The sequence below is a fragment of the Cricetulus griseus genome, assembly GCF_003668045.3.
Source record: "Cricetulus griseus strain 17A/GY chromosome 1 unlocalized genomic scaffold, alternate assembly CriGri-PICRH-1.0 chr1_0, whole genome shotgun sequence".
Classification (NCBI taxonomy): Eukaryota; Metazoa; Chordata; class Mammalia; order Rodentia; family Cricetidae; genus Cricetulus; species Cricetulus griseus.
The window spans coordinates 262587316-262613442 of record NW_023276806.1 but is presented as its reverse complement, the minus strand read 5'-3'; the positions used below and the strand labels follow the sequence as shown (position 1 = coordinate 262613442).

Here is a 26127-nt window from a genome sequence, read left to right as displayed (position 1 = left end):
GCTCAGTAGCTCGGTCAGTCTCCAAGTGTGAGAACCAGCGGGTGAGTGTGTTTACGCAAAATGTACACAGTTGAGGAATGCCATAGCTGTCCCACAGGTGGTAAACTATTTCCTAACGAACTGGGAGGCATCCCTGGCCCTGGGCCCGGGCTAGCTGTAGTTACACCACCACCCCGCCCCCGCCCCCCCCCCCCGCCCCTTTATCTCTTATCTCTTCCCCGCCCTCCCTCCTTTCTTTTTTGAGACAGGATCTCACTATGCAGCCAAATCTAATTTGCAATCCTCCTGCCTCAGTTCCCCCTAAGTGCTGGAACGGAAAGAGCTGTTTTTTGGCTTTCAAACCTGTCGCAGGGCCAAGAGCTCAGGGGTGTATCATCACTGCCTTGTCCATCTCAGCTTGGCCCCTTCGCCCGCCGACGCCACTAGGGGTGCCAGAGTGGGAGAACGCTCCCAGGGGCCTTGGGACCAATCAGATCGGCGCTACGCCTGGAGCCGAGCGGCTTGACCTCGCGTCCACCCTTGGCAGCCAATCACAGGTCGCCGCTGGCGAGTGTGTGGCGGCCTGGACTTTGCCGATGGTGCGGCGGGGCCTGGCAGGTCGTGGTGCGGGGCTTCCCGCGCAGCGCCTCGCGGACCTAAGGCGACCGGGGAGGCTCAGGTACGCGGGGGAGGTAATGGCATGGGTGTGGCCCTGCGGACCTCTGCGGGGGCGAGCGGGATGGGCGGGTCTCCAGATCCCGGGGCGAGGGCTTTCTGCGTGCCCCGGGGAAGGAAGCGGTGGGTAGGCCGGGCTCCCGCCTGGCAGCCCCCGGCTCACACGTGTGCTCCCCCTCCTGCGATCTCTCCCCTCCCCCCCCCCCCCAGCCCAGGGCTCGGCCTGCTCCCCCTAAACGCCTCCCCCCCCAATCACGTGGGCCCTCGTGGCGCCTAGGGTACCTAAAATCCTGCCGGCAGGAGACCTGCTACAGGGCGCGGCGACGCCTGCCTGTAATCGCCGGCCTCCCTAGTGGCGGGGGAGGGACCACATAGTGAGCCGGGCTCCAGAAATGAGGCAGCCAATTCAAAACTGTAAGCCAGTCTTGCAAATTGATCTCCACTCCCCCCCTACCCCCCACCCCCGTTTGGGGATCCACAGGCCCCTTCGAGGCTTTTAAAGTATTTCAAAATCCATGTATTTGTCTCTTTACCATACAGCACCATCTTGTTTGTGTATCCTGTTGAGTGCGTGCCTCCTTGAATTCCAGGGTAGCTCTCAGAGCTGAGCTCCGAATAGATTCTCCTAAATAGCTAATTTTGATTTATAGCAGGGCTCAAGTGAGCTGTTTTTTTGTTTTTTGTTTTTTTTTGTTTTTTTTTTGATGTTGTTTGTTTACAGAGGTATGGTATATTGGATTGTAGCCTGTAAGCTGCTTGTAATAACCATCCAAATGACAGGGTTGGGGGATGGGTAGCTTAGTTGGTCGAGTGCTCGCACCGGGTGGACAAAGCCCGAGACGCGCCAGTACTTCACAAAGCGGTTGTGATGGTCTCACCCAGTACTTGCTAAGTGGAGACAGGGGGATCAAACATATTTTGTATCTAAGCAAACAAAACGAAAAAGTAAAGTAGAATCTAAATAGTTGTTAGGTAGTGGGGTAGAAAAAAATCTTTTAACATATAAAATGTAACTATATCTTAGAGGTTTTTTGTTTTTCTCTCTGATTACCTCAGGCATGTGACTGACTTTCATCACTTGAACTCCCTGAAGTTATTGAAAGGTACAGTGTATATCTGAGGTAAGAGAAGGGTCTTTTTGTTTTCTGTTTCCTCTTCACTCCTTTGATAAAATAAAAAAAAACGTTAACCACCGGGCGGTGGTGGCACACCTTTAATCCCAGCACTCGGGAGGCAGAGATCTGTGTATTCAAGGTCAGCCTGGTCTACAGAGTGAGTTCCAGGACAGCCAGCACTACAAAGTGAGACCCTGCCTCAAAATAAATAAATAAATAATCATTTAGCATTTTCTGAGATAATCTGAATGGTTATGATAAATTCAGGCCAAGTCTCAAAAAACAAAAAACAAAAAAAAAAAAAAGAAAAGAAATTATGGTTTAGAATTTCTTGAGGGAATCTGAATGGGTAAGATAAAATCAGGCCACGTATTATTGTAAGTAATTCTGGAACCTTCTAAGTTGCTTGCTGAAGCAGGAAGAAGCGGTGTAGATGTGCTGTTTGACCTGAAATCTTGAAAAAGTAAACACTGTGGATGCTCTGTGAAGCTGACTTCTTTTTTATCACAGTAGGAGCCAAAAGTGAGCTGATAGAGATATCTTAATATTCAGCTAATGAAAATGTTAAATTGGTTTAATCTCAACCCCCATTTTATTTATTTATTTATTTGTTTGTTTGTTTGTTTTTGAGAAAGGATTTCACATATCCTAGACTGGTTTATGTAGCTGAGAATTACCTTGAATTCCTGATCTTAGTCTTCCCTCCCTGTGGTTATAGGCATACGGGAGAAGCCTGACTTCTGGATTTTATTCTTTGACACCCAGGAATTTTAAGGTATCACTATCACCTTAGGGTCAGTTTGATATATTAAGAAATAATAGCAGGAGGCAAAGCACTGACTTTTAACCTTTTTTTCTGCAATATTTCTTTTTAAAATAATTTTTTATTTTTTAATTTTATAATTATGTCATTTCCTCCTTCTCCTTCCTTCCTCCAAGCCCTCTCACCTACCTCCCTTGTTCTCTTTCTAAATTCATGACCTTTTTCTTTGTTGGGACATACATATGTATATATTACACACATACGCAGACACACCTAAATATATAAATTCAACCTGCTAAGTCTGTATAATGCTTTACACACACACACACACACACACACTCGTAATGTACGTACATACGTATGTTTTCAGGTCTGACCATTTGGTGTTCTTCCCTGGGGAAGATTTGTCCCATCCTCAGTATTCTTTAGTTGACTTTAGTATGTCTTTTGGTGTTGCCCTTGTTGAGATCATGTCCAGGTGGTTAGGGAGCCATATTGGTGAGACCTTATGGGTATTTGAGGGATGTTGCCATTGATTCCTTGAAAGTCTGGTAGGAAAAAAAAAGTCTGGTAGAGTTCTGCATTGAATCCACCTGGGCCTGGACTATTGTGAGTTGGGAGACTTTTAGTTTTCTATTTCTGTGGGGTTTATCTATCTTTGTATGTCATTTTCATTATCCGTTTGTTCCTTGAAGGGGATGGTTGAGCAAGTGTCTGTGAAGTAGACCAAGGAGTGGTATAGCTGGGTCATGTGGGAGATTTAGTCTCAGGTTTTTGAGAATTCTCCACACTGATTTTCAGAGTGGCTCAGTTCACCTCCAGTCCCACCAACAGTGAATGAGGGCTCCCTTTCCCCCATACACTCTCTACAAGCTGTTGTTGGCTGTTGGTTGACCCTTACCATTTTGACTGTGATAAAATGAAATCCCACCCTTGTTTTTGTTTGTATTACATAATAGCTAGGGACAGTGAACATTTTTGAGACATTTCTTAGCTGTTTTTAGTTTGTTGAGAAATCTCTGTTCAGGTCCCAAGTCTATTTTTTGAATGGTTCATTTTTTTTTTTAATTCCATGCTTTTTGAGTTATTTATATATTCTTCTAAATGAGTCCTCTGTCGGATTTGTAGCTAGCAAAGGTTCTTCTCCATTGTGTGGGCTTCCTCTTCACTGCTTGTGTCTTTAGCTGTGCAAAAGCTTTTTAGTTTTCCCACTTGTCAATCATTGGCTTTATTCTGGACAGATGAAATCCAATTCAAAATATTCTTTTCTACACCCAAATCATGTAGGATACTGCCCTTTTTTTCCCTAGCAGTTTCAGTGTTTCATATTTAGAGCTTTGTCCATTTGTAGTCCACTGGAGTTAGTTTTTGTTGCAGGCTTTAGTTATGGATCTAATTTCATTTTTGGCATATGGACATCCAATTTCCCCAGCACTATGTTTTGAAGTTGCTTCAGCTTATGTTTGGCATTTTTGTCAAATATTAAATGGCCGAAGTTACATATACTCATGTTTGGATCTTCAATTTTATTCCATTGGTTTTCATTACTATGGCTCTATAATATATCTTTTCTTTTTCTTTCTTTTTTTTTTTTTAGAAGGGTCCCCTATATAGTCCTGACAGTCCTGGAACCCCTAGGATAGGCTCACAGAGATCCACCTGCCTTCTGAGTGCTGGAACTAAAGTCATGTGCTGCCATACCTAGCATGTTGTATTTCTTAAGATCTGGTATAGTAATCTCTCCAGCAGTGTTCTTTTTATTCAGGATTATTTTGGCTATCTGGTGTCTTTTGTGGTTCCATATTAATTTTAGGATAGTTTTTTTCTATTTTTTGTCAAGAATGAGATGGGAATTTTGAGGTTGCATTGACTCTGTAAATGGCTTTGGTAGAATAGTCGTTTTCAGGATATTAATTCTGAACAATTAATCTATGAGTATGGGATATCTTTCCTTTCTATTTTCTAGTATCTTTATCTCTTTTTCAGAGGTTTAAAGTTTTCATTGTAAATGTCTTTCATTTCCTTGTTTATTCCTAAATATTTTATTTTCTTTGAGCCTATTATTGATGGGAGTGTACCATGATAATGTGACAGGGCAAGACAGTCAGTATAGGTTCTTCCATCTCATATTGTTGCTGAGGCCATTTTAGATTTGACTAGAATCTGATCTCCTCGATGGAAAGCCCTGTGTAAAATTATCCAACTCTATTCTAAGAACCCAAGGTCAAGATGCCCCAGCTAACTTATCTTGGCTTCTGTTAAACTGCCTGCTTGTGTAAAACCTCCCCCTTAGCTAACTGCTTATCTTAGCTTCTGTTAAACTGCTTGATTGCACATCCCCCTACCCCCAGCTGTGGAGAGATAACAGAATATGGTTTTGGTCTTTAAAAGCCCCTTACTCTAAATGTTGAGTGCTATACTTGGGGCCCCAATGCATGAGTGTAGTCCCAGCTGACAAAGACTTTCAATTGGCTATAAACTGTGTTTCAATTGTCCTCTGTGGTTGACTCCATGTAATAATCTCCTCTATATGTCTGTTGTTGGTTATTTTGTCTCTGTGCTGGAATTGTTTATTGCTTCTGGAGTTTTCTAGAATGTTTGACTTCCTCGTTTCTTATTTGTAGCCCTTCTGTTGCCTTTTTATGCATTATTGTTCCAGCTAGTGCTTCAAGCACAGCACTGAGGATGGGAAGTAGTGATCATCTCTGTCTTATTCCTGACTTCAGTGGAATTGCTTCAGTTTTTCTCCACTTAAGATGGTGTTGGCTGTGGGTTTCTCATATATAGCTTTTATTATGTTGCAGTATGTTCGCTCTAGTCCTACTGTCTAAGACTTTTATCTTGAATGGATACAGTCCTTCTTGTCAAGAAAGTCGTCATGGCAGGAGGGAAGCATCTGGTTCCATTGTATCTACTGTCAAGGAGATAGTTGATTCTGGAGCCATATTTAGTGAAGTGATCATCTCAAGAGCTGCAGAGAAAGTGTGTTACTGTTTCTTTAAGACATTTCTTTTTTCTGAATGTATACCTAGATGTTAGACTGCTGAATCATATGATAGTTCTTTAAAAACTTTTTTTTTTCTAGGAACTTCCAGGCCTTTTTCCACAGCAGCTGTTATCATTTTACAGTTGAGCAGCTTGAGGATTCCAAATAATCCATGTCCTTGCCAACATTACTTACTGTTTTTAAATTTGTCATTGCTATTCTAATTGATGTGAGGTGATATCTAATAATTTTAATTTGCATTTCTCTGATGATTTGTGATGTTAAACATAGTTTCATATACTTCTTGACTATTTGTACATCATTGGAGAAATGTCTATTAAAATCTTTTACTCTTTTTTTGTTTGTTTGTTTGTTTGTTTGTTTTAAGAGACAGGGTTTCTCTGTGGCTTTGGAGCCTATCCTGGCACTTGCTCTGTAGACCAGGCTGGGCTTGAACTCACAGAGATCCGCCTGCCTCTGCCTCCCAAGTGCTGGGATTAAAGGCGTGCACCACCAACGCCCAGCCTCTTTTAAAAATATTTTATGTCTGTGTGAGGGTGTTTGATCCCTTGGACCTGGAGTTATAGACAGTTGTGAGATGCCATGTGGGTGCTGGGAATCAAACCCAGGTCCTCAGAAAGAACAGCTGGTGCTTGTAATCACTGATTCATCCCTTCAGTTCCATTTTACCCATTTTTTAATTGGGTTGATGTATTAGTTTTTTGTTGCTGGTATGACAAAATACCTTAGGGTTTGTTTTGGCTTATAGTTTGAAGGTACAGTTATAAGTCTCTGCCTTGACTTACCCACTGCAGGAAGATTCACCAACACTGAATAGCATTCATCTATAGGTATAAATGCCAGTATTTGGAAGGTAGAGCAACAGGAGGTTTCCCTCCTAAGGCCCCTGACCTCTCTAACCATGGGCTTTTGACCAGGTTGACAATTCCAGGCATGGATTATATCTTGTAGAACAGGCCTCAAATCCAGTGGAACAAACCATCATATCAATGAACCGGTAGGCACACCTCATCTGTTAAGTTAGTACTGCCGCATGCAGACAAATCTGGGAATGACTTCTCCTGTGGCCTGTATAAGCACCTTCCAGCACTGAAAGTTAGCCATCAGAGAGGAAGTTTCTAGGTCAGTTCCAGCATGGTTTTTGTGTATCCTGCTACCAAACTGTGGGGTGTCTTCAGCAGTAGGTCTTACCCATCTAGCTGTGGCAAACAATCAAGCCATGGCAGTAGCCTGTGCTGTTGGGGAGCCATTGGAGCTTCCCACGTCAATAACACAGGGATGAGAATTTTCATTTAATAATACATTTTCTAGAGGAAGTGTTGCCCCCCCACCCCATGTAATAGGGTGCCTCTGTTTAAGCTTAAACTGAACCTACATATATATTATTTTTAGAAACACACACACACACACACACACACACACACACACACACACACACACACACACACACACAGTATATAGTGTTCTGCCTGAAGGTATGCCTGAACACCAAAAGAGGGCAGCAGATCTCACTCTAGATGGCCAGGAGCCACTATGTGACTTGTGGGAATTGAACTCATGAGAGGTTCATCTGTTTTCTAATGTCTTCCTCAATTTCTTTCTTCAGTGTTTTAAAATGTTCATTGTTGAGGTCTTTAGAGTTTGTTCACTCCTTGATTAGGTTTATTCCAAGGGTTTTTGTTCGTTTGGAGGCTATTGTATTGTGAATGGGATTATTTCCTTGGTTTCTTTCTCAGTATGTTTGTCATTGGCATATAGGAAGCATACTGATTATTTTTTTTAATGTTAATTTTGTATCCTGCCCCTTTGCTAGAAGTGCTTATCACTTCTAAAAGATTTCTGGTGGAGTCATTAGGACCTCTTATGTAATAGAATCATATCATCTAAACTTAGAATTCAAGAATCATGTTTTTAGGACTCTGTGAAAATCCTCAATATAATAACATTTTTTGGGCTACAAAATTTGTTCTTACATAAGCCTGATAGCCATGTTAGTTCTCAAATTATCTTCTGATATTTATTATACCAGGAAGAATGTGGTCATTCTGATTTAGATTTTTGTTTGCTGTCTTAGGCTTATTATTGCCGCTGTGAAGCGATACCATGACCACAGCAGCTCTTATAAAGAAAAGCATTTAGTTGGGGGTGGCTTGCAGGTTTATTGTCATGGCAGGAAGTGTGTGTGTGTGTGTGTGTGTGTGTGTGTGTGTGTGTGTGTGTGTGTGTATTTCCTCGATCTTAAATTTTTCTTGTAAATCATACTATGTATCACACAACAGACTGCAAGTTTCATGCCTTTGCTGTTTTCTTGGTGCTTTATACATATTTTGCCAGCACTGGAAAAATAAAATATGTAAGTAGTAATGAGTAAAAGAACAAATAATTTTTTGTTTGTTTGTTTGTTTTTGTTTTTCGAGACAGGGTTTCTCTGTGGCTTTAGAGGCCGTCCTGGAACTAGCTCTTGTAGACCAGGCTGGTCTTGAACTCACAGAGATCCGCCTGCCTCTGCCTCCAGAGTGCTGGGATTAAAGGCGTGCACTACCACCGCCCGGCTACAAATAATTTTTATTCTTCTTAATAGAATATATTTTTAGTTGACTTCCAAGGTGTCTACAGGAATAAATGATATGTTACAAATTAGATATTAATAATCAAATTAAAATAACATGTCATACATTATATATATTAGCTGCCAGTTTAATTTTGTAGATAAGGTTATGCTGGGCCTGGTGAGATGGTTCAGTGGGAAAAGGTACACGCCGGTGCCAAGTGTGACAACTTGAGTCTCAGTTTTCAGAGCCATTATGGTGGAAGGAGGTTCCCACAAGTTATCCTCTGACCTCCACATGTACACCCATACAAAATAAGTAAATAAATAAAAATGCAGTTGAATAAAAGATAATGTTATTGGTTTGAAGGGTATACACTGGGTTAGGGTTTTTTTTTGTTGTTTCTTTTGTTGTTGTTGTTTTAAGGTCTTCAGAAATTGCTGTTCTATGCCTGCATTTTGCGTTGCTTTATAGCAGTTTTTCAGAGTACTAGTAGTAATTCCTTGAACAGCTTTTTCCTTTTTTTTTCCTCTCCAAAGTCAAGGTTTCATTATGTAGCTCTGGTTGTCCTGAAATTCACTATGTAGACTCTTTAGATCAGGCTGACCTCAGACTCACAGAGATCTGCCTGCCTCTGCCTCCCAAGTGCTAGGATTAAAGGTATGCACCATTAAGCCTGGCCATTGAGCACCTTTTTTTTTTTTAATTAATTTGTTACTTTTTATTTTATTGTGGCAGGATCTTATCTTGCTAGCCTTGAACCTGTACTTGATGTCACGATTGCCCTGAGTTTCAGAATTAAAAATATTTTCCTATGCCTTGTGTAATCATTGTTTATGTGTGCTTGTGTGCACTAACGCTTCATATAACTTACTTTGACATAATTTTTTTTTATTATTTATTATGTATACAACATTCTGCTTCCATGTATATCTGCACCCCAGAAGAGGGCACCAGATCTCATAACGGATGGTTGTGAGCCATCATGTGGTTGCTGGGAATTGAACTCAGGACCTCTGGAAGAGCAGTCAGTGCTCTTAACCTCTGAGCCATCTCTCCAGCCCCACTTTGACATAATTTTTATTGAAAATATTACAAAATGACAGCTTCTGAAAATCTTTTTTGGTTTTTTGAGACAGGGTTTCTCTGTGGCTTTGGAGGTTGTCCTGGTACTAGCTCTTGTAGACCAAGCTGGCCTCAAACTCACAGAGATCCGCCTGCCTCTGCCTCCCGAGTGCTGGGATTAAAGGCGTGCGCCACCACCACCCAGCTGCAAATCATTTCTTAGCCTCCAGAATTCCCGATTTGGACAGATGGACAGAGTTCTTCAAATTAAGTCTGTAGAAAATCCAGAAGTATTGGAGCCAGGTGTTGCTGGTGCACGCCTTTAATCCCAGCACTTAGGAGGCCGAGGCAGGCGGATCTCTGTGAGTTTGAGGCCAGCTTGGTCTACAAGAGCTAGTTCCAGGACAGTCTCCAAAGCCACAGAGAAACCCTATCTCAAAAAAAAAAAAAAAAAAAAAAAAAAAGCAGAACTACTGGAACATAATTGGTTTTACAAATCAGATAGATTGTGACCTGGGAGTTGTAACAGGAAGCAAACCTTTTCCTTCCCCAAGTTGATCTTGGTCATGGTGTTTGTCATGGCAACAGCAAGTAAAGTAGAATACCACCACACACTTAGCTTAGGAAACAGGACCTGGAGAAACTGAGCTAAAACTTACCTGGATAAACCCTAAGGTATCCAAGCGGTTTTCTTATTTCTGCCCTCTTGAAGTTCATTGAGGTGTTTGCCTGTGACCTCTTTGGATGTGTCAAATCCTTCAATTGTTTATAATTATTCTTTTAAATTCTGTGTGCCGACTTTAGTCTTGGCAATTCCTTTTGGGACAACATATCTTATAGAACTGTTTGTCTTTTTTTTTTTTTTTTTTTTTTTTTTTTTGGTTTTTCGAGACAGGGTTTCTCTGTGGCTTTTGGAGGCTGTCCTGGAACTAGCTCTTGTAGACTAGGCTGGTGGTCTCGAACTCACAGAGATCCGCCTGCCTCTGCCTCCCGAGTGCTGGGATTAAAGGCGTGCACCACCAACGCCCGGCTCTAGAACTGTTTGTCTTTAAGAGGCATTTGTTGTCTTGGTCTTCCATACTGTTTGTTTTCTAACAGGATTGAACATGGGAGTTCCTTCCTTACTTTATTTATTTATTTATTATGTATACAATGTTCTGCCTGCATGTACGCCAGAAGAGGGTACCGGATTTCATTATAGATGGTTGTGAGCCACCATGTGGGTGCTGGGAATTGAACTCAGGAACTCTGGAAGAGCAGCCAGTGCTCTTAACCACTGAGCCCTGGGAGTTTATTTCTTTGATGGATATGAGATTCTAAACTTCATATGTGGAGTAGAAGTTTGATTCTGATTTTGCTCTTGCCTGAGCTTGGTTGATTTCAAGACAAGTTTAGAGTGAGCAGGTTAGTTAGTCCTTGAGATATCCAGTGTTGATTGTTGCCTGGAGACTGGGGTAACTCCAGTTCACTGTTAACCAGTGTGATGCAGGGGTCTAAGGGTAGGGTAAGATTGTTTTGTGTGAAGTCCAGGAAAGTCCTGTCATGACTCCTGGCTGGGCCTGGGCCTGGAGGGCAGAACAGGTTCAGGGACTTGGTCAGCTTCAGCAAGAGAATCACACAGTGGATCTGGGCTCCAATAGCGGCCCCACCTGGACCTGGGGGAGTGGTTGTGGTAAAGGCCCTGGGGCAGACTCACTAAGGGAAAGGACAGATTTGGCTCTTAGCTGTGCCAGAGTCTGGAGGGTGGGGACTCTAAGAGGAGGCAACTGGGGGTGAGAGGACTCACCTAAGAGACCTTGCAGAGATGGGGCTACTGCCTGGGTCTGGTGGCTGCTTAGAGATAGGTGCTGTGTGAGAGTCCCAGGCAATGGCGCCCATGGATGTATCTCCTGCCTAGGTCTGGGCCTGAAGGGTTGGGGTAGGATGGTAGCCGCACTTTAATGTTTATAAGCACCTCAAAGTCTGTGATGAGAAAAAGAATCTTTTTTTCTGTGCTTACTGATTTGTGCTGTGTTTGTCCTCAGGTGACACTGCTTAGAGGAAGCACAGGGACCTCTGGCCATACTTGTCAGTAGCCAGAAGGTTAGCCATGGAGCAGCCATTTGTGCTGTGTGATGAAGAGCAGGAACCCAGTCAAGCCCCCGACGAAGACGCTGAGCTGATCTTTGTAGGGGTTGAGCATGTAAATGATGACTCTGAACTGATATTCGTTGGCATGAGTTCAAATTCAAAACCTGCTAACTCGAACATTTTGAACAGAGTCACCCCAGGTTCACGGTTGAAAAGAAAGCGGAATCGCCTTAGAACAGCTACCACTCAAAGACCGCAGCCCTCGCAGCCCTCGGGTCCTGCGACCCCCAGCTCAGACACAGTGATTGTCTTGCCAGCCTCTCCAGCTGAGTCAAGGTCAACAGATAGTCCCATTATTATTGAGCCTTTGTCTGAACCTGACTATAGAAGTAATTCACCACAAGTTGTGCCTGATAGCTCTCCAGAGGGCTCCCCTTTGGTTACAGTCTCAAGTTCGCAGCACAGTCCCCCGGTAAGGGCAGCACTTTCAGTAGGAGATTTGAACGAGAGTTCTTATGTATCGAAGTGCCATTCTACTTCTGGAGCAAATGCCGTGAACCCACAGAGGCCTGACCTTATTATTGAAATAGTGGAAGAACCTTCTCCAGCGTCGGCCCCTTCAGGCACTTCCCAGACCTCGAATCCTCAACCGAGCACACCCGCCAGTCACGTTCCCCAGTCCTTAAACCCTGTGGTGAATGGCGAGCACTCTGTCCACAACAGTCCTACCAATGTACACCCTGGCCAGGAAAATGGATTGGCACCAGGGGGCTTTTCAAGTCTAGCAAGTCAAGAGACCCCTGATCCCAAGAAAGGAAGCTTGACGTTGTTGCTCAGCGACTTGTATTACGGACAGCATAAAGGAGATGGGCAGCCAGAGCAGAAGACTCACACGATCTTCAAGTGCCCCAGCTGTTTGAAAGCGCTAAAAAACGTCAAGTTTATGAACCACACCAAACATCACGTGGAACTTGAGAGGCAGGGGAACGACGGCTGGGAGAGCCACACCACCTGCCTACATTGCTACCGGCAGTTCACCTCCCCCTTCCAGCTGGAGTGCCACGTCGACCGCGTGCACACCGCTCCCAACCCCGCCACAGTCTGCAAAATCTGTGACTTGTCGTTTGAAACAGATCAAGTTCTCCTACAGCACATGAAGGACAACCACAAGCCCGGGGAAATGCCCTATGTGTGCCAGGTCTGTAAGTACAGGTCCTCCTCCTTCTCTGATGTGGACGCACATTTTAGAAAGTGCCATGTAAACACTAAGAACCTGCTCTGTCCGTTTTGTCTTAAAATCTTCAAAACTGGAACTCCGTACATGTGTCACTATAGGGGCCACTGGGAAAAGAATGGTCACCAGTGTTCCAAATGTCGGCTACAGTTCTTAACCTTCAAGGAAAAAATGGAGCATAAGACCCGGTGTCACCAAATTTTTAAGAGACCGAAACATCTGGAAGGGTTGCCCCCTGACACGAAGGTCGTTATTCAGGTGTCAGCTGAGCCTGTTGAATCGGAATCTGTGAAAGTAGCGTCCATCACTGTGAGCACAACTGACTGGGAACCGTCTTCCCCCAAATCTCCAGGGAGACCTTCCAAAAGGTCCCACTAATTCTAACCTAAGTGAGCACCCCAAACCCTTCCTAGAGATAAGAGTACTAACTATACACTTGCTGTTCTTTAGGAACCAAGATGATGAACTGATTCGTAAATGGACTGGTTTTCTTTCTTTCTTTTTTTTTTTCTTTAATTTTGTGATAATGCAGGGTTTTTGTTTGTTCATTTGTTTTTATTTTGTGAGAGTTTGTTTTGTTCTGTTTTAGTGATGGGGGCTGGATCCAAGGCCTCACAAATAATAAGGAAGTTCTCTACCACCCCACTCTTAGACCTGTAGTATTTTTTGAATGAACAGTGAGTGTTATTTAAAATGCGTCTGTTTTCATACTGTTAGGCTCAACACAAGGAACATCCTTGGGCCTGTAACCTTGTAAATGGAAAACGGAAGTGAAACCTATTTATTAGTATTTCATGTGACTAGTAAGCTTGAGAGCTCTTCTCCGTGAAAGTTTGGGGTTTGGTGGGCCTCACAAGGCCCTCTGCTTCTCCGTGAAGATCTATAGGTAGTTAACATTTGCTCTTCTTAAATGGTTTAGCATGGGTAAGTGGACAGGCACACATTCATTGCAGTCTTGGAGCCAAAGAATGAATACTGCCTGGATGTCTTTACCCAAAGGAAGATCTAAGGAGGCCAAACCCTTCTTGTAAAATGCCTGCATTTTGTGAAAAGCCCCTACAAATACGAAAAGCACAGCTGTTTCCACGTGAAGCAGCCACAGTAATTAGACTGGGAACCAGTGTCCACGAACTTCCTATCGCCTGATACTTAGGGTGTTTGGATTCATGTTCTCTCCTCCCAGTTTGGGCTAGCTGTGTTTGAAGAATGAACTGGCCGTATCCTAATGGCCACCCAGTAAAGCGCGCTGTCTTTTCCTGTGGGAAGAACCCTTGGGATTTGTAGCTTGAAGTGTATTGAACCTTCGTTGTAACTGAAAAGGTTCAGAAAAAATGGCACCTGTCCAGTCTATGGCCTGGGCTGAAATTTGTTCTACTTTTAAGCTGGAATAGGGACTTGCCCAATGATATTGGACACAGCACAAAAAAAAATTAAAAAAACAAATAATTAAAAAAAAAAAAAAAACCCAGGGCGACCAGAATTTACGCCCACCATGGAACCTTTCCACTATGTGTGTATGTTACGGTTATTGAATATGTGAAGCTTACAATTTGGTGATGTGGTGCTTTTTCCCCCCCACTTGGTGCTAGGGATTAGACCCAGGGCCTTACATATACCAGGCAAGGGCTCTGCACTGAACTAGATCCCTAGTCACAGTTTGTGTCTTGCCTCATATTTTGAGTGATTATAATGAATAGCTTTCCCTTTGGTTGTATGTATAACTTCCCCAGTTGATGACACTAATATTGCTTGGGTCTTACTTGAAGCACTTTTGTGCAAGATATGTCCTAAATGAAGATTTGCTTTCTCCCATCTAAGATATACTACGTAGCTGGTTAGTTACTAGGAATAACAACTCTTTGTCGAACTGTAGAGGTGCCCTCTGAGGATTGGCCCTCTGCAACTCCAGTAACATTAGCTGTTTCTTTAGAAGTTTCCAGGGCTGTCTGTCTGAGCCTAGTCCAGTGCCATCTACTGTTCCTCCATGTCTAGCCCAGGTGCCCAGCTGCTGCTTTTCATCAGTCAAGGAGTCTGGATGCATGCTGGTTATAAACACGGGTCTGGGGAAACCTCCCGAGAGAGTTTCCCTTTTCTTCGTTGAAAGGTACGCATTGTCTTGCTGGGTGTGGTAGCACACACTGGTAATAAATAACAGCTCCAGGGAGCCTGGGGCAGAAGGATCTGGAGCTCAGGGTCAGGCTGGGCTGTTATTAGTTCTGGCCAAACTAACTACGCAGCAAGACCCTTGTCCCTTATAACCAGAAGGAAGAAAGGGGCAGTGAGGGATGTGTTCCTCAGATGTCTGTTCCACTTATCCTTCCTGGGATGAGGCCATCGCCAGGCCTTGGCATCTCTGGCTCTTAAGATCGAGGGAGCTGAGAGGTGGCCAGTGTCCTGTGTTGTATTTATTTGCTCTGTGCTTGATCCATTGATCGACGGTGATCTGCATCCTTAGTTTTAATCTCTCTGATAGGCCTTTGCAATGAGTTCCCTGGGGCCAAGGCACACTAACTTTTTACCCCTGTACTTTGCCTTTAGACGTGGAAAGTGTTGTTTGTCCCACTTGTTGTGGTGGGAAAGTCCTACTGTGTGTGAATGAATCTGCGATTCGTGTACTGTCTATGGTAAAAATAAGAACCTGTGTTTAGCGAGACCTCCGTGTCACCAGCACCGTTGCTGTAGTTTGCTGTTCCACTAAAGCATGCTCCTAAGGAGTAGGGATTGTTGTTTACTGCTACGGGAGGCCCCAGGGGTCTGGCTCCTGCCTACCTATGGCTCCCGCCTGCTGCCACTTCCCAGCCCATCCCGCCCCACCGCTTCCCAACCTGTCTCCCTGACGCTGCACTATTCGGACCTATTGTATCGGCCTTGTTCCTCCTGATGCCAAGGCTGCACAGGCTGCTCCCTCCCTCACAGTGCTCTCCCCTAAGCCTGCATGGCTCTACCTCACACGTGGTTTATCAAGCTTGTCAGGGTTTTTAGAGTGACTAGAAATTGCCCCTGCTTTTGAAGTCCTAGTCATCCCTTCTCTCTGAGGGCAGTTTGCCTCAGCATTGCACCTCTCTCTTCCCTCGTCAGTCTAGCAAAGTTTCCTAGTCACAGAACTTCAGGAAGAAATAAATCATTAGCAAGAGCTTTGGTTCTGTCTTAGAAGTGAGCTAGCTTAAGTCCATTTCTGTGCCTATAACACATACATAGTTAGTTGGGTCTTGGGAAGCTTTCTGTTTTTATATTGATAGCTCTGTCTATTTTTAAAGCAGTGACACTTTGTTTTGTTTACACATGTACAAAATACCTGTCAAGATTACTATTTTGTTACTCTGTGAAGTCTGTTGCTTCTTTTTCAAATAAAAGTTATTATTTTGTTAATGTTGCCAAAGTTATTTATAATAGCAATTAGAGAAATAAAGCATTTTCTGAAAACCTTTTGCTTTACTGTTTTTTTTTTTTAAACTTTGAACACTATTTTAGCTTAATTTTTGTTACTGTGTTTGTGATTTGTGTGTAGGGGTATGGGTGCACGTATATCACTACACATGTATGGAGTAACTCTTTGTGGCCGGTTCTCCTGCACTGAGATCCAGGAATTGAACTCCAGCCATTAGACTTTTACCTGCTGAGCTGTCTCTATTGTTCTTGGGTGTGTTTTTTTTTTTTTTTTTGAAAAGACTTTATTATGTATACAACATTCTGCTTCCATGTATATCTGCACACCAGAAGAGGGCACCAGATCTTATAACGGATGGTTGTGAGCCACCATGTGGTTGCTGGGAATTGAACTCGGGACTTCTAGAAAGAGCAGTTAGTGCTCTTAACCTCTGAGCCATCTCTCCAGCCCCTGTTCTTGGTTTTAAAGAGACTTGCTAACTAAGGTTTATGAATACATTGCTTAAAGAATTTCCATTTTAGGATCTTTATATAAGTATCCCTTTTAAGTCATTATATGGAGTATATAAAACATTTTTCCTCCTATGGTAAAAATAAGTTAAATTGTAGAAGTCCTTCAACCTTAATGAATGCAGTGTGAAACCCGACATATGCAAAACTTTGAAACCAAACCGAGGAGCAGACAAGTTTTACACACATAAATACTACGATCAAAGAGTTAGACCAGAGATTTACAAGGGCTTTGGAAGTCAGTGTGATGGAGCTGAAGCCCCTTTGCCCAGTGTGTCAGTTTATGTTTAGATTCTCTGTTGGCCTGGATGTCTACTACGTCATTTTGATTACTGCAGGCTTTGTAGTATGGATTGGGATTAGACAGGATGATGCTTTTGTTCATTTTACTCAAGATAGGCTTGATGCTTGCTGATTGTTTTGTAGTATACACATTTTAGGATTTTTGTTTGTTTTTTGAGACAGGGGTTCTCTTGTATCCCAGGTTGGCATCGAACTCAAGAGAGCTGCCTGCTTCTGCCTCCCCAGTGCTGGGATTAAAGTCCTATGCTATCACCACCTGGTTTCAGGACCCCTGCCCCTATTCTTAGAAGGATGTCATTGGTATTTTGATAGAGATTGTTTTAGGTAGAACACCAAATTTGGTATTTTTTTTCCTCCAGTGGATGTGTGTTTTCTTAATTTCTTTTATCAGTGCTTTGTAATTTTTGTTGTAGGGCTCTTTTGTCCGCTCTGTTGTATGGTTAAAGGGGATGGGAGGCTTTATTGTAGATATGAAAGAAAACAGACTCATCTGGTAAAGTTCAGAATATAATGGAAATGGCTAGCAGACAGGACCTGGCTGTGGAAGAAACAGGTGCAGAGAGAGGAGAGACAGGGAGAGAGCCAGAGCGTCCACGCAACACAGAGATCCTATCAGGGTTAAAAGGAGACAAGCTTGGGGGATGGAAGCCTGGAGGGAGTTTAGGGTAGTGGGGGAGGTGTGGAGCTGGGACAGCAGCGTGGCCTCTGAAATGTGTGGCAAGTCCTTGTGTAAATGAGTGAGCCTGGAAGGCGGGCACTTTGGTATGCTAATAGGCACCACAGATGGCCATTTGTCCCTTCTTCCGGTGATAGGAAGACCCTTCTTTTTGGTAGAGGGGATCCAGTTTCACAAGTTCCTGAGGAATGCTGGCTTTGATCTAACCTCCAGAAGTCCTATAGTACAGGTGGAGCCCATTTCTGGATATTTGGACTGCCTCTTGGAATTTGGGAAAATGAACTTTCTTTGGACCGGACACTAGGTGTTGCACTTTTGCAGCTATTGTAAATAAAAATTGCTTTATAAATTTCTAATTCAGATCATTTGTTCATGGTGTGTAGCGCCACCACCCCCAACCCTCTTTAGGGGCCAGGGTACTGAGATTGAATCCAGAACCCCTCACACATACTAAGCAAGTGATCTACTAAAATAGAGCAGCCCAGCTTCAAGTAGTCTGGCTTCCTGACAACGTGAGGACAACTTTCCCTCCAGGGCTGAGCTGTTGTTCTGTTGTGGCTCTGCCCTCTAGAGCTGTTCTATTGTGGCTCTAGGTATAGCCTGGCTTCCCGATAAATCAGGCTATTTTGCAGCTCCAGAGCTGTAACACTCAGAGTCACTTACATGCTGAACAAGGGGGTGACTTACTTTGTACTGTGGGAAGAATGTTGCTTTTATGTTAATGAGTCTGGGTTTGTGGAACAAAACATACAAATACTCAACAAATACAAAAAACTTTCAGCAGCAGTTGCAGGCCCACTACAACCCTGATACCCCCACCCATTGTATTTAAATTGTATTTAAATCCCCTAACCACTTGGATCCTTCCCCTTTTTGGCCCCATCCTAGCTACTGGGGCCCTCCTTGTCCTAGCCCTTGTCTTATTCAATTCCTACTGAAGGGACCAGCTTCCCTTTTGGCAGCCATAATGGCCGAACATGTGCTTCTATGACCTTGTCCTAGACACTAGAAAGTCAGATGCCTGCCTCGTGACAAGGAACCAATCAGATGTTAGCTGGTGGCACTGTGCTTTATGGCTCTGGGTGTGCTTTACAGACAAGCACACAGCAATGACGCACAGAGCATAGCAACCACCCTGGGAGGGCCTATGGGCCATAACAACCAGTTGACCAATCAACACAGGGCAAGCCCTCCACGCCTGGAGGCACACCAATCCTGAGCCTGTGCGTACCCCTAGACACTCCCCTTACGCTGCCCTATAAAGATCTGTACGCAGCGGCTTCGAACTGTCTTTGCTAGCCATCTGCCATGGTGGGTGGGTCAAAGACCCAAGCTAACATGGGGTTAGCTCAGTTAAACTACAATAAGCCTCATGCAATTTGCATCAAGCTTTTGCCTCCATTCTGTGATTGGGATGGCCGCGATCCTGGGCTAAGATTCTGGAAGCCTCAGCTTTCCGAGGGTCTTACACTACAAAAACACAGAAACAACATCACCAGGATTGCTACTAATCAGGTCCTAGTCCAATTCCAGACCCTCTTACAAATAAAGACTGATGATTATGATGAAAACCCCTTTGTACAAATACAGGGGAGCTGTGGGGTTGCCCTGAAGCTAAGAGGGGGTTTAGCATGCCTGGAGTTTCTCATCTTGAGAGTGGCAGGAACTTGGCTGCTCTCCCACTTTGCTCAGAGGACAGCAGACCCCAGAAGTTAGGCTACCCTGAGTGCAGATGAGCCCCAATGCACACAGCAAGCTCATGCATCTCCAAGGCTACAGGAACTGGTTGTGCTTATCTGACCACTGAAACATCCCAGGCTGGACTTCCAATGACCTTATAAGGTTCCTTACCTCTGGCCTCTGTTGCCTCTGAGTATGCAAGTGAAGCACTCCTGATATTCTCGCTTTCTGGCTAACACAAACTGGACTCAGTGGAGAAATAAATAAATAAATATCCCAAATTGTGTGGAAAGGATGGGGAGGACAGAGAGGGTGACAGGTGGAGGAGTTGGGGATGGAGGGAGATATGCTCAAACTACATTTTATGAAATCTTCAAGTAAATATCAAAATATTGATTTAAAACCATGTTTAAAAGCGTTCAGCATCCGTGGTGGCTTAAATGAGAAATACAGAACCAGGTATTTGAATATTTGGTCTCTAGTTGATGTTGCTACTGAGGAGGTCTACAAGGTGTGCCTTGCAGGAGGAAGCATGCCATCGGGAGCAGGCTTTGAGAGTTCATAGCCCTGACCTAGATCTAGCTCATTCTCTCCTCTTCAGTCTCAGCGGTAAAATCTGTTATATCTCAGCTTCTTATCTTCTTGCTCCTTCTGCCAAGCCTGCCTATTGCCAGGCTTCCCCGACTGTGGACTTTTATCCCTCTGCAAGCATAAGCATAAACAACTCTTCCTTCTATAAATTGACTGGTCACAGTATTTTATCACAGTGATAGAAATATTTGTACTGAGGGCTGGAGAGATGACTCAGAGGTTAAGAGCACTGACTGCTCTTCCAAAGGTCTTGAGTTCAATTCCCAGCAACCTCATGGTGGCTCACCACCATCCATTATGAGATCTGGTGCCCTCTTCTGGTGTACATGGAAGCAGAATGTTGTATACATAATAAATAAAATCTTTTTTAAAAAAGAAATATTTGTATTGAGAGTAGGGTGTTAGTGTGAAGAAACTGACCATGTTATTCTTGGAGGACTATAGGAGATGTTGGAATTTGGGACTAAGAAGAGTTTAATAGCCCATTGTAGTAGAAGCCTGGAAGACAGTACTGTCAAGAGTAAAGTGGAGTCTAAAGCCCCAACTGAAAAGATTTCAGAAGGAAGCAAAGACTTTAACAGAAACAGGCATAAACGCTATTCCTCTGATATTTTGTCAAATAATCCTGCCCCTTCTGTCCTTGTCCTCAGAACTTTGTCTGAGGATAAATTAAGAAGTTATGGACTCATTTTTTTGACAGACGAAATTTCAAGATAGCCTATCTTGAATCTGTGTCATGGTTTCTACTAAAAAATGTATGCAAATATATAATGAATAGCAAGTAGGGCAGAAAGAAATGCAAGATGTACAATTTGGAGAGGAAAAAAAAAACTAGGAAGCTTAATGTTACAGTCAAAACAGTCCTGGAAGAGACACTGTAATTGCTGAGGAGATTAATAATACTAAGGAGAGGACTTCTCAGCATAGGATCAATGACAAACAATAAGGAAGGTTCCCAAAGAGTAGGATCTCACCCAGCTAGGCTTGCAAATTATTGATGTCTGGAGGAATCAACAAAAGCTACTAGAAACATTATTCAAGGAGGCCAGAGTATAGGGTAAAAGGGGCCAGTGAAAGAAAATTCTGACCCTGAGACCAGAGCCAAAGAAACACACCGTGCCCAACTAACCCCAGAGCACAAAACCAACCAATCCCTGAGCATGAAATCCAACCAGTCTCTGAGCATGTCCCAAGCCCAGGAATTGAAATCCTATCAATCTTTGCCCTCAAAATATCCACTTTGGAAAGCTCCACCCCTAAGAAGTCCTATACAAACTGGGTGCCAGTTCAGTTTGGGGCTGTCCTTTTCCACCCTGGCAGGAATCCACTGTCTTGGATTCCTCCCTCCTAGTAAACCCTTTCAGCAAAGTCTGTGGTAACAACCTTTTTTGCCAGAGCAGAGCAGAACTGCTAAATTTCTGGGGAGAAAATCCCTTAGCAGAGCAGAGCTGTAACAGCTTTCCCCAGAGTAGAACAGAGCTGTAACACTGTGGCTGGGGAAACTTTCCCTTGCTGGTGAAGCTGAGCAGAGCTGTAACATTTCTTCAGAGCAGAGCTCCACCCCTGCTGGAACAGAACTGTTACACTTGCATTAGGGAAACCTTTCCTGAAACAAGGACTGTAACATCTTGCTGGGGAAACTGTTCCCCCACCGGAACAGAGCTGTAGGTACTCCTTGGCTTCCGACTGCCAGGATACCTTTCCCTTCAGAGCTGTAACACTTAAAATTAATCCTTGGCTTCTGATTGTCAGGATACCTTTCCCTTCACAGAGTACACCCCCAAATTAGCTAGGCATGTTGATGCACACCTTTAATCCCAACACTTGGGAGGTAGAGGCAGCTGGATCTCTATGAGTTCAAAGCCAGACTGCTCTACAAATCGAGTTCCAGGCCAGCCAGGGCTGTTACACAGAGAAACCCTGTCTCACAAAAAACTAAACAAATAAACAAACGTTTATGTAAATTCTTTATCCCAGGGTTTATAAAATCATTGCATATGGTTAAAAATCCTGAGTTCAATTCCCAGCAACCACATAGTGGCTCACAACCACCTTGAATGAGATCTCGTGCCCTCTGCTGGCATGCAGGCAGAAGACTGTATACATGATAAATAAATAAAATCTTAAAAAAAAAACTTGCAATAAAAGATAGTTAAAATAATCTATGCATAGGTCATCTTAATTTGCTGTAGCATATTGTGTATGTAATTCAACTCTTGTTTAGAAAAATAGATCTGCTGTAGTATACTGTGGATGTGACTCGGATTCAACTCTTACTATGAAAATATGTTTTTAAATAGAAACCATGTGGCTTGCCTCCAACTTGGTTGGTGACCTCATCAGGATGGAAGCAACCATGTGGCTGGCAGCCTCTTTACCATTGTTAAAAGAGAGTACATGACATGTAACTTTACAACCACATCGACAGGATGACCAAGTGGTATAATCCAACTAAGGCAGCATTCATAACTTTTCTTAGTCCTAGCAAGCCCTCTTCTTATCATTGTATCTCCTTTTAGACTAAGGAGGCAACAACAGATCTCCAAGATATTTTGGATTAGGATGGATTCTTGTATGGTGATTTTTGTCCCGAGAGTAAAAATTTTAGGTAAGGAAGAACATATGTTTGAATAAGCTATTTTTGATAAATAAGGTTGATAACTTCCTGAAGCTATAAAGGCCCACCCAGATTAACAAAAGCTGACTTAGAGATGTATGTCTAACCACTTATGTCTTTACTGTGTTCAAAATCAGGCTTCTGGATAATCTTAGATAAGGAGCAACATAGTTTTGATTAATGAGGTATGTTTGATAAATAATAACTATAAATTCCTCAGGTTATAAAGATCTATTCAGATTAACAAAAGCTAACTTAGAGATGTATGTGTAACCACCTACATTTTGCTAACCATGTCCAACACCAGACTTCTAGAAAATCTTAAATAAGGAACAACGTATGTTTGATAAATAAGGTATGTTTGATAGAAATTGCTAAGGTCTACTTAGGGTAACAATAATTGACTTGAAGATGTATGTCTAGCTTTTTTGTCTTTGCAAACTTTGGTAAGTTTTAGCTATTTGGATAAACTGAGTCATACAAGAAACTGTGATATTCTATAAAGTTTTGCTGTGAATGGACTGAGAAAGTAAAATTTCTAGTATCTCTGTGGGATGTATCATGGCTTAAAGCTTTGTTTTGATGTTAAAGGATCCTCAATCAAATCTGCAATTTATAAGGCTCAAACTTTTTTTGTTTATTTTTCAAGACAGGGTTTCTCTGTAGCTTTGGAGGTTGTCCTGGAATTTGCTCTGTAGATCAGGCTGGCCTTGAACTCACAGAGATCCACCTGCCTCTGCCTTTCAAGTGGCTGGGATTAAAGGTGTGTGCCACCAACACCCGGCCTTGGGGGTCATTCTTATTGAAACTACTATAGTCAATTTACTGAACCTACTGTATAAATGAGAACATGGCCTCTCCAAGGTATGCTTGAGAGGGAGGTTTTTATTGGAGATATGAAGGAGAGTACAGCTAGAGACATCAGGAAGAGTCTAGAGTAGAGAGAGGAAGTAGTATGCTAAATATGGCGTGGTGATTTGAATAGGTATGGGCCCCATAGACTCTTAAGTTTGAATACTTGGCACATAGACTCCCCTCAGACAGCAAATAGTGTGACATAGGCAAAGGAGAACTCAAGAAACTAAAGACCATCTGTGTAGCAAAAGGCAGTGAGTTGAAGAGACAGTCTATAGAAAGGGAGAGAATCCTTTGTCAGCTTCTACATTTGATAGGGATAAGTTTTATGCCAGGTATTTGAAATATACAACCATGGAGAAGAATGTTCTGAGACTTTACTTTTAATGCCAGGCAGGTGTCTTCACAGTAGCCAGGATCCGGAGCCACAAGGATCACCAGCATATGGCTATAGGTTCGTTCACTCTTCACACCCTCTGACTCACACACCTCCCAGCCCTGCCCACACCCTTCAGCATTTTGTAGGGGTGGAACAACTTGCCCTTTCTGCACAGGCTGTTGGGGTCTTGATGTGGCCTATGAAATCCATGTAGACCACCTGTTCTGGGTAATTTCAGTTTCAAGAGACAAGTTTAGCCAGGAATTTCATGTTTGATAAGGACACTGTTACACGTATCTATCCCAACTGACCTTGGCCTGTTTTCTTTATGTCTCTATTTCCGTATTTTCATTTATCTCTCCTTTGTGTTCTCTTGTGCTGGGCAACTGTCTTAAATACTTCACACATCATTTTCCACCTCCAATTCTCCTTCTCACCTCTGGCTTTTCTTCTTAATTTCTAATCCTAACTGAAGCCACAACTAGTCACTGCAAGGTGAGAGCCTGAACATACAGGAGAGGTCTAAAGGTCTCCTGGGGACAGAAGCTGGCTCTGATATCTTTCTCTACCAACCCAAGGCTGATCATTGATGCAATACTCATATATATAGAAGTGCCAGGGCTTGTAATGGAGACAGCACCGCCGACAGCCATGGCCAGCACAGCCAGCTCCAGTGCCAGCGCTGCCAGCTCCAGTGCCAGCACTGCCAGCTCAGAACTGTCTGCACTGTCAGAGAACATCAATAATGCTGCTGACATCTCTGTCATTGTCATCTACTTTGTGGTGGTGATAGCTGTTGGAGTGTGGGTATGTGGAAGCCCAGGGAGATTGCAGGGAGGGCAGAGAAATTGCAGGGGCAAAGATCTCTAACTGGGAGTGTGTGTGGGCCAGTGGGACTGCTGGGTGGGCAGAGCAGACATGTGGAGTGAGGAGTTGAGACAATGATTTTCCAAGTATCATTGCGTTTTGGTCTGAATAATCTGCTTGCGTGTGACATGAATAATGTTTGCACCAAATGAATTCGTTTTCCAGAAAGCCCATTATTTCAACAGGACCAGGGCTGGGTGCTTGCTGTGCTGGCCATGTCCAGCACCAGACATCAAAAACACAAATGCCATTTCTCTTGTCTCGTTTTAACCTCTTCCCTTTGATGTTTATTTACTTCCTCACTTACTGAGTGAGAAGTTTAGATAACTTGTTCATTCTTTGTTTTCAATGTTGGGTTTGAGGCTCAATATCTTCCAAAGACAGCATAGAGACAAGTAACACGTTTTCATAAGTTGAAATAGGTATCAGGTTTTCAAATATAATTTCTCAAAGTTCTCCATCTGAGTCTTTATAAAACTATGACTTTTATGTCCATTAAAGACTAATGCTGTTTTATTCTATCTAGAAAAGCAGGTCTCTCTGTGGGTGTTGAAATACCAATGTCAGCATGCTGTGTGGAGCAGCTGCAGGTTCTCCTTGATCTTGGGGGTGAAACTATAGTTTCTAACCTTCCAATGATTTCCTTTCTGCTCAGGCAATGCTGAAGACAAACCGAAGCACTGTTGGAGGCTTCTTCCTGGCAGGTCGAGCTATGACCTGGTGGCCAGTAAGTGGGTCAGAGATGTCTGGAGATATACAAGATTGATTGACAGGTTGTGGTGGCGGCAGGGGTACCTACCACCTTGCTTTTTTGTTTGTTTGTTTTCTTTAGAAAATCCTCCACTTTAAGACCTGGGATTCAAAAAAAATTACAATCAACCGAGAGCAGCTTTAGTCTAGCCTTAGCAGACCTACCACTTCAGCTATTTCCTGTGCCAAGGAGAGCCTTGGTTCTCATGGAAAACCTTCTTAACTTCTATTATCTGTCTGAATTCCTTTTCTGCTCCCAGTCCTGAGCTAGTCCTGCTCCTCTCTGAGAGATCATCTTCTCCTTTGTCACCCCCTGCAGTGTCAGCTCTCTCCCTGATCACTCCAGTCCTGCCTTGAACATCGTGTTCTTCAGTTCTGCACACTTACTGACTGCAGGCCATGTTGACTGTGGTGATGTTTACAGTTATTCCCTTGGACAGTTGCCCAGCAGATGTTTTTTTCTGAGTTTTGATATCTGGCTCCCTCAGCCAGATTTTTCATTGCAGTAGAGGCCACATATTTCTCTGTGAATCCAGAGAGTGTCGGGGTTGGGTTAGGCATACAGTGAGTGCTTCGAAAATGTTCCCTTCAACAGATCTTTTACCTTGTCTCAATACCATAAAAGGAAATGGAATTAAGAAAGAACATGGTGGGGATGGTAGTGTAGGCAGGGTTTTCTGTCCTACAGAAACATCCTGCTCCCAAATAACCACACAGAGACTTATTGTTAATTATAAATGCTTGGTCGATAGCTTAGGCTTGTTACTAACTAGCTCTTACAATTTGAATTTACCCATATATATATATATATATAATATATATATATATATATATATATATATATACTGTTTTTTTCTCAAGGCATGTTCATTTCCTACTCACTCTGCATCTGGCTGGTGAACGTACCTTCTCTTTCAGTCTTCCCACCTGTCTCTTAGTTTGGCTCTTTCACCCGACCTCTTCCTGCTTAGCTATTGGCCACTCAGCTTTTAATTAAACCAATGAGAGTAATACTGATTCACAGTGTGCAAAAAGGATTACTTCACAGTAGGAAT

The 26127-nt window shown here is 43.2% G+C and overlaps 1 protein-coding gene across 3 annotated transcripts in view; it reads left to right on the top strand.

Annotated features, from left to right (window-relative positions):
* The first annotated feature begins 456 nt into the window (after positions 1–456).
* The window catches only part of LOC100770560 (solute carrier family 5 member 4A), a 59276-nt gene continuing 33605 nt past the window's right edge, over positions 457–26127 (top strand). The window contains exons 1-4 of one of the 3 annotated variants that reach the window (XM_035450967.1): positions 457–658; positions 1711–1775; positions 2488–2544; positions 11178–12421. In XM_035450967.1, coding sequence (XP_035306858.1) covers positions 11243–12421 — 1179 coding nt within the window. In that variant the 5' untranslated portion in view covers positions 457–658; positions 1711–1775; positions 2488–2544; positions 11178–11242. Of the gene's footprint in view, positions 659–1710; positions 1776–2487; positions 2545–11177; positions 15881–26127 lie in introns of those variants that run through there. The other 2 variants (XM_035450966.1, XM_027394243.2) reach the window with 2 other exon arrangements.